The sequence below is a fragment of the Siphateles boraxobius genome, unplaced genomic scaffold (assembly GCF_051911475.1).
Source record: "Siphateles boraxobius isolate OS27281-9 unplaced genomic scaffold, OSU_SipBor_1 7, whole genome shotgun sequence".
In the NCBI taxonomy this organism is placed as follows: domain Eukaryota; kingdom Metazoa; phylum Chordata; class Actinopteri; order Cypriniformes; family Leuciscidae; genus Siphateles; species Siphateles boraxobius.
This window is the reverse complement of record NW_027509197.1, coordinates 13,046,712-13,061,045: the sequence shown is the minus strand read 5'-3', so window position 1 is coordinate 13,061,045 and position 14,334 is coordinate 13,046,712. Positions and strand designations below refer to the sequence as shown.

Genomic DNA, 14,334 nt, shown 5'->3' with positions numbered 1-14,334 from the left:
AAATACACAGGACTCCACTCCAAAATCAAACATCACAGAAAAACAGGGAGAAGGAGCACAGGCTGCTCAGCAAAGCACTGCTTATTGCAAGCCACAAATTTAACAATCCAAAAGTAACATACATCAATGGAAAGCACAGCTGCTATTCCAAAAGATTTTGTAAACCAATAAAACCACCGCAATAGATCTTTCACAAAACACACAGAAAAAAATCACTCGAACATTTCTGATCTAAATAGATGTCCAAAAAAATATCATTTTAAATCATTCTCTCTTACAAATTCTCATTCTGATTATTCAAGTTAGACCATTGTACAAACTGAGAAAATAAACTGATAATTCTCACAGATCTATTTTGCTAGATTGAATTATTAAAATGATATATAATGTTTAGAAATGCTTTTAAGACAGCTGACTCAACATTCAGGTAAAAAGATAAAAGTTAAAACCCTGGTCTGACTGGTTTTACAGCTTGATTCGTGAAAAAATAAAAAAGCAATGGGCCACTAAAAACAGTGGATACACTCAAACAATAGTTAGTAACTTACAGATCAATATGGCAAAAACAATACTCACTTCAAATTTAATTTGTCTATATCTATTTCACCATATGCTACGTGATAATATTTTAACATTGCTGTACATGCTATATTAAATTGCACATACATGTAATATAATTTATTTTAAAAACAGACATAATATAACTACTTAAAATATTTCACAAAGAATTCAACCATGTAAAAAGCATGTTCACTTTTAATTATTTCTATAAATTGTAAAGTCTGTTCAGCAAACGCAATATACCATAATAAACAAATCCAATTAAAATATTCATTTATATAGGCTAATTTAGACTCTTCGATTTAGTTTTATCGTTTTAGTCTCTTCTAAGAGAAGCCAGTTTAGTAAACAAAAAATTAATTTAGTGTATTATCTTTTTTGTAAATTCTTCCAGAAAAAAAACATCACAATGTAAAACAATTTTCAAACAATAAACTAGTATAATTATTAAGCCAACAATTCTGTAAACAAGTCAGTGTATGAAAAATCTGAATAATAAATTAATAATAATGTGTTAGCCTATGTAAAATATTGCCTCATACTCCAAAATGCAACTTTCTCTAGGCCTAATACTGTGAAAAATTCCACTATCACGAAAACTCAGTCGTAATATATTTATTTTTAACAAGTAGGCTATCATAAGGTATTTAACCAGAATATGAATATAAAAATTATGTATATTAAAACAACACCTGTGTTAATAAGCACACTGCATTTTTCATTTTTTCAGTGAAATAGGCCTATTGATATCACACATCATATTATTAGCCTACACTGAATCCAAGTTAATACAAATAGTCACAACTGCTCAGGTCACGTGCGTAATGAATTTATTAGCATTACTCAATACATACGAAATAAAATGAACACTGACGTAAATAATAACTGAAATACCAACAATCACTGTAGACTAATAAACCATACTTAACAAATAAAACGAATATATGCGCCGTGTGTGTGAGAATTATATCCCGACATAAATGTCCATTTATCGCCCATTTGTAACTTGAGCCGCTCCAGTTCGCTTCAGATTACGCCTCGGATTCTAGAGGCACTCTAGAACTGCGTGAAACGTTCCAGAACGAGCTTCACACACACGCGCGTTCTGCTCGTGCATGCTGCTGCTTTCAGTCATGTTAGGTTGAGTCTAGCAGCAGCATGGCCGACTCTTCCAAATCAAATACTGGCCATCTTGACTGCGCACTTTATGCAACACACACCCCAAGTTTACATGCGACCCTATGAGGCGCCAGATACCAGTATGATTGTGGTTTGCTAAATAACGCACTCACACCTTTAAGGCAATACTTATTTTTTCGATTTAAACGTTGTGTTTGACGACTTGTCGTACGTAAGCCCTTAAATCTCAAGGTTGTGGGCTGTTCCCTAGCCATTTCTATGCCGCCCTCCCGTGGAACACAGACGCAGGGCCTATAGGGGAAATCACGTGGGCCACGGAAGGGCCTAAACACGCGCCATGAGGTCATGCACAATGATCTTGCTTTAGTACAATTCAAGCATCAGAAAAAAGGGCGTAATTTCTGATTTCAGTTATGTGTTGGTTGTAACACACCCTGGATCTACTGCACATAAAACACGGTGTGTTTAAGCTTTTTGTGAGGGGACAAATGATAGCAGTCTGTGCTAGATAATGCAAAGAAACACCTAATATCAATATTCCTTTTTATGCCTGACATAAGCCTACATTCAGAGAGTGCTTTACAATTAAAGCACTTAAAGACAGCGTATTTTGAGTCAAGATAGTCACGGTGCTTAAAATGAAATGCAAAAAAATCACGAGCTCATTAACCCTGCCAAGAAATGTATTAATTAAGATAGCCTAATATAAAACAGGCAAGACAAAATACACATCACACCTTCACCACCAACTTCCAAATACAGCATGCTTTCCATTGCAAAAGATTATTTAAATAAAGTCAAATTATTACCTTAGTTTTTTAGGAACTGAGTAGTCGACCTCGATCACTTTCCCATGTAATTCAACTTTCCCTGCGAGCAAAAAAAAGAACAAATTATCACAATTACAATCCTCCAGTGCATTATCGACAGAGATGATATTTCAGCTTTTTTTTTTATTATATCTGTAAAACAGACAACCGTGCGTGAAACGTAAATACGTGGGATACAATCACACGTGCAAGTGTTTATAAATGCACGTCGGCGACGTAAGTGAGTTTTATCATGTCTACATGCAAGGTGTAATGTCTTAACCATATTTCCTATTATACCTGATGATATTAATGCGAAATGCTTGATGAGCAGATGCGATAAAGAATGGGCAGCCATGCTTTCCACTCCCACTAACCACATACAAGCAAAGAGGAGAGTTTGAAGAATGGGAGGTTTAAGGATAAGACTCTTCTGCATAAATTTGTCCTGTTTCTTCAAGTAGGTTTGGATGTTTACTTTTCTGATGCATTCACGAAGACTCGCGAGCGTGCAAAGTGAATATAGAGGTGGTGTGCATCTGTTAGTGGCCTGGCGCAGCACAAAATTTGGCATCTCACCTCCGTCCCCCCAGCTACCTGTTTATTAGCACTTTCCTCCATACCCCCATCACCCACCTTTAAGACACCTCGTAAAAACATACCTGGACACCATAGGAACATGCATGTGACGCCTTCTCCTCGCTCAGTTCGCTCGCTTCTTTTCAATAAAATCAAGACAAAAAATAACTGAAAAATAATTATGCCTACCACCCGAGCATCAGACCCATCCGATACATTCCTATGGGCCGATGGCTGAGAAATAGCCCGCGTTTAGTACCCCGGCTTGTCGAAATGAGCGTGCATTTTGAAGAATTATATCAATAATCCAACTTGTATCGCATATTGGAAGCGCGCGCGAGTGTGAGTGAGCTCGCGGGCGTTCATTCGCGCACTGGTCCGCTCGCGTGAAGAACTGGAGCAGCGCGCGGCTGATGCGCGAGCGATACTTTTTCTTTTCTCTTCCAAGAAAGTATTTTACGGTGTCAGTCCCAGATATATATACCCGTGACTTTCTACGATGTGAAAAACGCACTTACCGGACAGAGTCTCGATGGCTTTAATCGCCCAGTTCTGGTCGGGGAAATCCACGAAGGCATAGCCGGATTTGAGTAGGACCTGGTCGGTCACGGGAAGCTTCCTCTCGCCGAAGAGCTGCTTCAGGTCCTCCACGGTCACCGAAGGACTCAGATTCCCCACATAGAGTTTGTTCATGGTCTGAACGAAAATATTAACGTCCTAATATATCGACGTGTGCGCGCGTGCAATGGATTGCTCGAAGTAAGGAAAACAAGGATAAAATAAAATAGAAAAAAAAATAAAAATAAATGTGCTGAAAATCAGCAGTCACCCCCCAGATGCAGCCGGACCCCCCTGCAACATATACCTACACAACTATGTTCCTGCTCAAACTCTTTTACTGGGATTGAAAAAAAAGTGTCGTTGCGACGTTACTCTGTTGGCAACTAGCGCCGCCTCTAAATAAAACCGCTCTTAAATATCACAAAATTACTTTTGAGGTGTTTATGGACTTTCTAGTGTTCAATTTGCCAGCATAAATCATTGGATAAGGCATAATGATGAGACTCAATGAGCAACACAGGAGGGTTTAGTTAATTTAAATCCACTTACAGAAAGAGACTGTCTGTTCAAGTCAGTTGTGACAAGTAATATACAGCCCTTTAATAAACGGATGTAGCCTACGTGTATTTGAATCAATCTCAGAGACTGCTTTCATTTACAGTCGTGATTGACAGCTTGGTTGACATCTTTAGGGTGTGGTGGATTGGTTGGCGTTTTCCTGGGGTCCCTTGAGAGAATAACTCGTTTGTTTTATAATGCTTTACACTTTTCGAGTTTGATTCTAAATTTCATCGACGATTAATAATTAGCGCTGTAAAACCGTAAGCAGACCCGAAAGAGAATAACAGCTGGAAAATGGGAACGCCCACGTCAAAGGAAAAGAAACAGGAATGTGAAGAAACCTTATGGAATTATGTTTTAGGAGGAGCAGGCTCGTTATATATAAAAGCAATGCGTTGATTCCACTTATATCTGTGATAAACACCTATCAGAAATGATTCTAATATTTGAGCAAAATCTTTTCATCATGCCATACCCGTGTGTGTGTGTGTGTGTGCGCGTGTGTAAATGGATATATAGCCACTCGATATGCAATATCTAGATCTCACTCATCAAAAGTGTTGAAAGTCAATCTGGCAATGTTATTTGGACTTTTACCTTTGAATTGTTGTTAGCCCTGTATATTTTTTGCTGATTTCTGTATGTCTATACATCAGCGATCACTGTTTCATACAGCACTTTTCAGATCTCCAAAGCAGACCCTGCAACAATATAATTGTGTCCAAATGCAGCAGAGCCATATAGCAAATGTCTTAGAGCAGCTTTATCTTTACTAGTACTGTAGCATAATCTAGAACCAAATTGACAGCCGTTACTGAGTTTGTTGTGCTTAAAACACAGTATGTTAATGACACTGATTCCAGATCTTCAGAAAGACAATTCAAATCCCTCCATCAGCCAGGCATGGTAAAGGAAGGGAATCCCGGACTGGTCAGCTAATGCAGACACCCACACCGTGTCCAAATTAATCCAGATTTTACACATGCTGGAGAAGTATTGCAGTTGATACTATTATTAACAATATGGTCTCTGAAGTAACTAGACTTAAATTGGAACAGAGCTTTTTCGGGCACTGGTGTTCTAGCGTTCCTATTAAATAAACCCATTCATTTCTAAACAGAAAATGCCTCAAGAGAATATTTTTATGCATTACATAAACATGCTGTCCATAATTTCGCAATGAAATCACCACCCTTTTCTGATTCTGAACTCCAATACAATGTCTTGTAGCTTTTCTCAAGAATTTAAATTCAATCCTTTAGGTATAAAATCATACATATTTCATGTTTTAAGTGATTCAAGCATGAACTCACACCAGGTGGGAGGTATAAAGCATTTTATTGCAAGACCACCGCTAAGCTTAAAATGCATAAAAACAAGGAGGTGTGAGCCAGACACTATCACATTATAAAATAAACATAAATTCTGCATCAGAACAGAAATGGGGGGGAAAAACAACACTGCAAAAATATTCATCCAACTACTGAAACGTCCAGACCGGTCAAAGACATATGAAACCTTTAGGCAAGAAATCGAAGGGATTGAGTTTAAAGAACATCCAAACTCAAGCCACCAGAAATAAACATCTACGTCATCAACAATGTCATAGTCATCATAATCTTCAGGAAGGGCGAAAAGAGTAGAACTTCACTTCAGTAATGACCTGTAAAAACAAATATAAAGGATTTGTTTGCTTTCACATGCATCACAAATCACTAGAGCACTTACACTGCTTTGAGATTAAACACTCTCAAACCATAAAGCCAGGTAGCTAATACAAAGGACTTTCATTCAAGTTTAACGTGGTTTGCTTTGTGCAGTACTTACGAGGAGAGTAGGAACGAGAGCGTGATCGTGACCTGTATGGTCCTCCTCGGCTGTAGTATGGAGAAGGGGATCTTCTCCTGTGAACAGAAAGCTGGGATTTAATGAAAACACCAGCATTTACAGCTCATAACAAAGAGGTGACATTCAAACTGTAGCATACGGAATCATTAGGAAAAAAAAAATTATATTAGTAGTGGAACAAGTGACAATATCAGCTGGGTAAGCACAAATCTGAGCTACTGGGCCAGCACCAGCTGAGAGGAAATTTCAGTGTTGTACCATGAAGAATGTCATTACAAACACATCACACAGATAGCTGAAATGTAGGGGATCACCTGTATGACCTGTTGTTGTTGTTGTTGTTGTTGTAGTAGTCACGGTCATCATAACGATCATATCCACGCTCGTAGCCTCGATCATAGGAATCACGGCGACGACTTACACTCGGGCCTCCGCCACTGCACATGAGGAAAAAAAAATTTTTTGGCCTCAACATTAAATCTTTTTACCATGAGAGAGAGATCAATTGATATTCACAACGATCAGCATTTATCATCTAGAACAATGGTGCAAAACAGTCCTGCAGAGTCTAGCTTCAACTCCAGGAGCGGAGTTTTACACCCCTGATCTACAACATTCAGATGAATCATTTGACAAGAGTGAGATTAAACGGAAAGTATGGAATCAGAATCACTGAACTGAAATCAGACTCACTATGTTGGTCTGCCCATATATATTCCAGGAGTAGGTGTGTGAGGCCTCTTTGTAATAGAGTAGTCGACTCGAATTCTGCGGCCGTCTAGTTCCATACCATTTGCACGCTCTTTAGCCTAGAACCAAAACAGACCACAATAAACCATACTGAGCATTCAATATTCCTTCTGCTTAAGGCCATTAATACCAGGTGTCTTTATTGCTGGCCATAAAATAGCTGGAGGAAACGGTACATTCTGTACTGTACTTCAAAAAAATAAACTGCATAATGCAACTTCACTAATCAATACACAGGAAATTACAAATAGCTTAACCTTCTGAATCAAACAATTTGGAAAAACCTGCATAAAATTGTCAATCTGCAATTTCAGTAAAGGTGGAATTTCTTGTATAAACAAATACAAGAAAGCCTTTCACTTTAAGTAAATCCATACAACTGGAGAATTCACCTCTTTTGAATCTTCTCTGTTCTCAAAGTAGACGAAAGCAAACCCCCTGGAGCGCCGAGACTGCTGGTCATACACGATGGAGACATCACTCAGAGGGCCATACTTGGAGAAGACCTCCCTCAGGTCTCTCTCTGTGGTGTACAGGCTCAGACCAAACACTCCCAGGCAGCAGTTTGGGTCTGGGTTTGCCTAAAGGTAAAGAAAACATTACAGATTAGAAGACAGCAGTAAAAAATCATCATGCAAATTTTTTTTTTTTAAATGGCACGTATTGAACTGACTCTTTGTCTCACCCGGTCACCAACATGTCGTCTACGGTTGGACATGGGAGAGTGACTGTGACTACTGCGGCGGCGTTGGTATTCACTGCTGTATGAACGGCTGCGTGAACGTCTCCGGCGAGAATGGGAGCGTGAACGGGAACGACTGTAATGTCTGCGAGAGCTCCGATGGGAACGAGACCTGCGTAAGGATGGAGTTAAGTGAAAAAGAGCAGCAGACATGCAGTCTATCAAGTTACCAACTGATAAGTCCGGACTTAAACTCCTTAGACGGACCAGAACCTCTAGGCTTCAATTTCATTATATATCACGTTGCTACCAACACATGTCAAATGATCAACTGCAAAGTGCTTAAAATCAGTCCTGGGTGAGGGATTTTTTTTTTTTTTTTCTGGCCCAAACATCGTCCAAAAGCAACAATACTGCATTCTTATCACAAAAAACTTTGGCAAACAAATCCATTGACAAATGTAAAATAAATTGCATTTATGAATTATTTTTAACCCTCTGGTGCTCCTCATTCAAAGTGGCCGAACACCTCAAATGTTTGTTTTTTCTTTAACTGATTGGTCTCAAAAAACGAGTACTCGCGAGCGTCCATCATAAAAATATTTTAATTAAAACACTTTTATTTTTTATTAAAATTCATGTTGACAAATGAGAAGGACATTAACATATGTCGATCAAAATATGAAAATTAAACATGACTAGAAAAATAACACCACTACATTATCAATAATGCATCCGTTATCGAAAAAGAAACATCTAAAAGAAATAGCTGCATGCAATGAAGCTGAAGAGTGAACGAACAGCCATTCTATGACATATCCTATGAGATTAATCAGATATCCTTACATGCACAACATTACAACTGGTATCAGCAAAAAAGGACAAAATGCAAATTAAGTTACATGCTACTAGCCAGAATCTGTGACTCCTGTTGTGGATCTCCTCTTCCAGTAAAACACGGGCATCTAAAGCCAGCAGCGATATCACCCTGTAGCCCAAGACTGGTTGCCCACAGAAGCTAAGCAGGGTTGAGCCTGGTTAGTATCTGGATGGGAGACCTCCTGGGAAAACCAGGTTGCTGCTGGAAGAGGTGTTAGTGAATCCAGCAGAGGGTGCTCACCCTGTGGTCTGTGTGGGTCCTAACGCCCCAGTATAGTGATGGGGACACTATATTGTCAAAAAGCACCGTCCTTCGGATGACGTTAAACCGAGGTCCTGACTCTCAGTAGTCACAAAAAATCCAAGGATTACTTTTGAAAGAGTACGGGTGTAACCCCTGCATCCTGGCCAAATTTGCCCAGTGGCCTCTGTCCATCATGGCCTCCTAATCATCCCTATATACTCATTGGCTTCATAACTCTGTCTCCTCTCCACCAATAAGCTGGTGTGATGTGGGCGTTCTGGCGCAATATGGCTGCCGTCGCATCATCCAGGTGGATGCTCCACATTGGAGAAAATTCCCCCTTCTGTGTAAAACGCTTTGAGTGCTGAGAAAAGCACTATATAAAATGTAATGAATTATTATTATTAAAGCACAAATAATTCACAACATTCTAAATAGTGTTCTCATTATGACGTTATCAGGGCTCCAGACTGCGACCTATTGTTCGCATTTTTCAATAATTTTTCCTGCCGATGCGACCAAATATTTATTTAGGTCGCGCTGGCATGACCACAATGTTGCCGAGCAGCGAATGCAAACAAAATGAAAGCGGAACGAAAATGCGCTACTAGTTTATGCTTCACAGACCGTTTATAAGTTCAATAATAGACAGCACAGCACCCCAAACTTGCCAGTCGCGCCAATCTCGATCACGCAACACTGTTACTAGGAGATCCAGACTCTGGAGATCCAGTGAAGAAATCCATTGAATTCGCCACAGAATTAATAACATCATCGCTGCGAGATCCAGTGAGAAACACTCCTATTCGGTGCAGAGTTCTTGGTTATAAACCATAGATATCAAATCAAACAGTGCTGACGTGGGAAACCAGGAAAAACACTTCTAGAAGGCTTTCAGTCCACAAATCAGCAACATTCACCATGGATTTAGGCTAATGTAGTAACTCTAACCATAACTCTGGTATTGTGACAGAAAAAGTTAAACGCTTACAAGTACTACACATCTTTTTCCAGCACTTCAAAACTATAATATCATATATAAATGTTATTTTTAATATGACCAACACATTTTTTGTTCATCCTTCAAAGATTGTCCTAAAACTAAAAATTTTAAGATGTAGGAAAACTCTTATTTTAACACTTATTAAAAAAAATAATAATAATAATTGAATTTCCATTGTAAACAGTAGGATGCTTATTGGCTATTTTCACTCCCTAATGTAAATTTTTTCACTCGTTTTGCATTTTAATTAATATTAAGACATTATGAATGATAATTAAAGTTAATTTAATCTACACCCTAAATTGTACATCCTCAAATATTAAGTCTGGAGCCCTGTGAACTTAAAATAAAATGATCCAAAAATCTTAATTTTTGAGATTTTAATATGCAAACGACACATTTCTGAGCGCTTTATTAAACAGAAATTTGCTGTTGGTGTATTAGCCTAAAACAACATGCTCGCCAGATTGTTTATCTAAATAGCCCTATGTTGTTGGAAATTACTGTTTACCAGGTTTTAGGTTATTTCCTTGATTTAATTTTTTTTAGTCTTTTTTAAATTAAAACTAACATCATAAAGTATAATATTTTTTTTTACTTTGAGCAATTCTGGAGCTATAATTGACTCTTCTTAGGAGCATATAAAACAAAACAGCTCCTTAGAAAAATTGAAATGTAACATTTTAGTAGTTATAAACAAAGGTTTATTTTAGTTCAGATTAGTTTGAGGGCAGCAATTGTATTCATAATGTCAAAATAAAACCGACGTAATGTTACTTGAAGGCATTATAGCCTACTATTCCTGCCAAACTTCCATGGTTGCAGTTAGTGTTACTACAGTAAATCCATGGTGAATGTTGCTGATCTGTGGACACTGGATAGTTCATTCATGGCACAATGTTTCTTTCTGGTTTCCACGTCAGTGCTGTTTGATCCGTTAATACCGGAGAAATGTGAATGTTTCTCACTAGATCTCGCAGGAGTCGCAGCGATGTTATTACTTCTGTGGCAAATTCAAATGCTTCCTTTACTGGATCTCTTATTAGCACTGTGTAGTAACAGTGCCGCTTGATCATGATCGGCTCGCGCTGCTTTGGTCCAGACTGATAGACGGTCCGTCAACCACACAATAACGAGCAGTTTCGTTCCGCTTGCATTACGTTTGCCATTTAATGTTGGGCAATGTTGTTGTGGCTCTGGCGGATTATGAGCGCGCTTACCACGCGCCTACATTTGAAAGAACGAAATTTTGGTCGGCAGGAAAAATTGCCTACAAAAAAATCCCCGGTTCTACACGATTCACGTAAATGACCCAATTGACCAAGAAAACGGCGATTGTCGCCGAAAAGCGACAAGTTTGCAGGTGTGCTGTCATATCCAAGTACTCGTGCACATCCCTAATACCAAGTAATATTTATAAAATTGTGGAAACAAATGGATCATAATTATTGTAACATTAAAATTAGTCGAAAGGTTTTTTTAAAAAAAAAATTTTTTTTGCTGACAAAAAAATCTGCACTTTAATTTTTTTCACATTAATTTCTATGTTAGCCATAAAAGTGACTTTAAAGGGGAAAAAAGGGTGGGGAAAAAAATCAAATCATGTCCATTATTTTCTTGGCGTTCACATAGCAAGTGCCACAATAGACATCAAGTGACATACCATTCTGAAGTAAAAAAAAAAATTAAATAAAATATAAGTAATAGAACAAATTCTGTCAAAAGTGACCGAAGTGCAGCAGAGGGCTAATAATTAAATCTATAATTTTTATATACATTAACCCTTTTTTATGTTATTATAATTATAGCATTTTTCCTTTTCATTCATGTGAACTATGTTACTTATGTTAATGCTTTTTTTATTGTAAAACACTGCTTTCCTTGTATGATAGATTCAAATAAAGTTTGCTCTCCCATGCAGATTGTTTGACCTACCAATAGAAAACAGCATACCTCAAAAGACAAGAAATACTCACCGAGTCTTGGACCTGGAGCGAGAACGAGACTTGGAGCGAGTGTGGTGGGACCCCTCTTTTGACTGAGCAGGTGAGCGATCCGGAGAGTGACTGGCCGACTTAGCAGATCCTCTAGGACTTGCGCTCCTAGAGGCCGAACGGGACTCCTAAACCAACCACATCCAAATCACGTTAAGAGCCAGAGAACATGGTGAGACTAAGAATGTTAAACTAATAATTGTGTATATATAGAAATGAGTAGACCAATCTAGACTAAGATAATATGCAGCGATGATGGCCTTTTCACCGCAGGCATATGAAATAGTGTGAAAGCAATTTACTTTAATACACTTACAATATAAGAATTTGAAGTTTGGCATGTAATGCATCAAATTATGTATGAAAATAACTAGTTGTAAATCTCTCATACTACAGGACAATAGTTATTACTGCAATACAAAATGAACAGAATATTTATGCATGCACGCATGGGACAAACATACTAAGAGTTACTTAGCGCTGCGATCTTATCCCAGATAACTTCTGATCTTAACTTCATTACACATCTTTTCTTCTTTCTTCAGTTTCAATTTCATTTCTGACTTCATTCCTCTTCCCCCATTTCTCTCACTGCCCATAAATGCTATATGGGAACTTCTTTTGCTCCGCAATATTAGCATGCACTGAAAATTCAGCTTCAAATTATTCGCATTAACAACTTGACATTTGACTTCGTCCAGATTTCTCTTCTTCCAACCTTAACCTTAACAAAAAAGAAAAGGATGAAGAATGTGTAAACACTGGACATTACAACCAAGAATCCTATTGATTTATTAGTGTGGGAAAAAGCATTATAAATGAACCAACAGAAATGTAAAGTGAGCTTAATTTCCATTAAGACAAACAATTAAGATTAAGATTATATCAGATGCATCCTGAGCCTTATTCATGCAAAAACAAATACACATATTTGCATTTCTTGTAATATTACAAGAACATTTTCAATTACAATATACATTTCAAGCCAATTGTTAACGTTAAATAAAAATGCACTGGATTTTGAAACTAACTTGCATTTGTTTCATTTTTTTTTTTTTTGCTTTAAGGCTCAGGATGACCTTCTTTCATGTATTAGCATAAAAATATTACTCAAACAAGTTATATCTGTTTAGTTAAACATGCAATTAGAAAACAACACTTAGTAAGGACTGTAAAACATTTTGCTTACTAGTGAAAAGAGAACACTGAAAAGCAGATAAATGCATTTCTATGAAAGCACGTTGTCTGTCTGCTAGCACTGAAGTTGGCTAACGTTAACGTTAACTGGATACTAGGATTTCGGTACAAATCCATGTTACGTGTAGCTACATCAATTTACAGAGTTTTTTTTAAGAAATGTTAAGGAGTAAAGACTTCGAGTCATTGCATTTGTACATAATCAGCTTTTTAAAATAAAATAAAAAATGAATGAAGCCTGTCTGGCTGGCTAACATACAACATGGAGGCCATTTCTAGAAGAAACATGGCGCGTGCAAAAAGAGAAAACGGTAAAAACACTACATACCCGCTTCACGAATTCCTTCTCGGCGTCACTCATTGTTGTTTAATATATATTACGCTGCAATTGTAAAACTATGTGAGAAATTGCAGATTTGCACATACAAATAGAGCGCCCAAACACACACAAAACGGACCTCTGTTAATGAACGCCTGTCTCGGTCGTAGAAGCTTTATTTAGAAACTAGCGTTTCTACTCCCAACTCCGCAAGAGGGCGTCAAAAATACTACTCACAGATAAATGCTTTTTGGCAAAGCATTTATTCGCTTATAGTAGACGTACACAAACTTACTTTTATAAATTATTTTTTATAACATAGCAATTTAGTGCAAAGGTTAACCAAAACACGGAGTGGCTGTTTTTCTTATAGAAAGATTCTTTACTACTCAGTAAGCAAAGAGCTGATTGGTCGATAAATAATGACGGTAATCTTGTGCAAAAGACTCGTCCCTGATACACTACACTCGATAATATATGAATGGGAAATACTGTCGCATAGCAATTCGTTTAAATTGTATTTCCGCGATTTTCTTCACTTGACTTTGTTTTGAGATGAGATACCCTGAACAATTAAACACTTACTTTTTCTCGTATTGAAATGCTAGTTTTGTTGCCTTTGTACTGTTTTGTTTGAAGCCAACAAAGCACTACATTTGACAAGTAGAAGTTCTCGTAATAGATAATACAAATAATGCTAATGGTATGATGAGAATAATGTATTTTTTTTTCTCTGCAACCCTAACCTTCTAACCCTGCCTGAAGAACGCAATACACAAAACGTATTTAGCACACACAGATTATGAAAACTGTAGGCCTCCACAGCACCACAGAAGTTCCAGTAGATGGCGCCTATACGATACAAAATTGCATTTTTGAATACAATTTTGACAATGGGGGGAGCTGCATGTCATGCTCCCCCCATTGTCTCTGCAGTGAGAAGCCTCTCCATTTTTGTGTAATTTATGAAAAAGGTAATTTATGCCATCCCCTTAACATTATTGTAGATTTAAACATCTTCTAAAGACTTTCCACTCAGCAATATCCAATAAATAAACACATTTAGTCTATAAACCACACTAACAACACATCACTGTATATGTATTATAGCACAAGACAAATTATTTTGATTTGACCATCATTTCCCCTTCAGCATTTGCTTCCAAGACAAGACGAATATGGCCTGTCGTTCATAACAAACTCAAAA

General features: G+C 37.6%; 2 protein-coding genes across 8 annotated transcripts in view; both read right to left on the bottom strand.

Annotated features, from left to right (window-relative positions):
• The window catches only part of igf2bp2a (insulin-like growth factor 2 mRNA binding protein 2a), a 98,964-nt gene extending 94,929 nt beyond the window's left edge, over nucleotides 1-4,035 (bottom strand). Inside the window, exons 1-2 of one of the 2 annotated variants that reach the window (XM_077216046.1) lie at nucleotides 3,608-4,035; nucleotides 2,511-2,571 (exon numbers count right to left, since the gene is read on the bottom strand). In XM_077216046.1, coding sequence (XP_077072161.1) covers nucleotides 2,511-2,571; nucleotides 3,608-3,782 — 236 coding nt within the window. In that variant the 5' untranslated portion in view covers nucleotides 3,783-4,035. Of the gene's footprint in view, nucleotides 1-2,510; nucleotides 2,572-3,172; nucleotides 3,454-3,607 lie in introns of those variants that run through there. The other variant, XM_077216047.1, reaches the window with a different exon arrangement.
• A 1,495-nt stretch (nucleotides 4,036-5,530) lies between these two features.
• On the bottom strand, nucleotides 5,531-13,392 carry tra2b (transformer 2 beta homolog). Of its 6 annotated transcripts, XM_077216653.1 has the most exons (9): nucleotides 13,267-13,392; nucleotides 13,137-13,190; nucleotides 11,594-11,739; nucleotides 7,483-7,663; nucleotides 7,202-7,390; nucleotides 6,753-6,868; nucleotides 6,374-6,496; nucleotides 6,039-6,115; nucleotides 5,531-5,874 (listed from the first exon to the last, which is right to left on the bottom strand). In XM_077216653.1, exons 2-9 carry the CDS (start codon nucleotides 13,167-13,169, stop codon nucleotides 5,864-5,866), a joined length of 876 nt encoding a protein of 291 aa, XP_077072768.1. In that variant the 5' UTR covers nucleotides 13,170-13,190; nucleotides 13,267-13,392; the 3' UTR covers nucleotides 5,531-5,863. The 6 variants fall into 6 exon arrangements, with proteins under 6 accessions (XP_077072768.1, XP_077072770.1, XP_077072767.1 ...); XM_077216655.1 differs by having other exon boundaries at nucleotides 7,495-7,663; nucleotides 13,137-13,312; XM_077216652.1 differs by having other exon boundaries at nucleotides 13,137-13,296.
• Nucleotides 13,393-14,334: the final 942 nt, after the last annotated feature.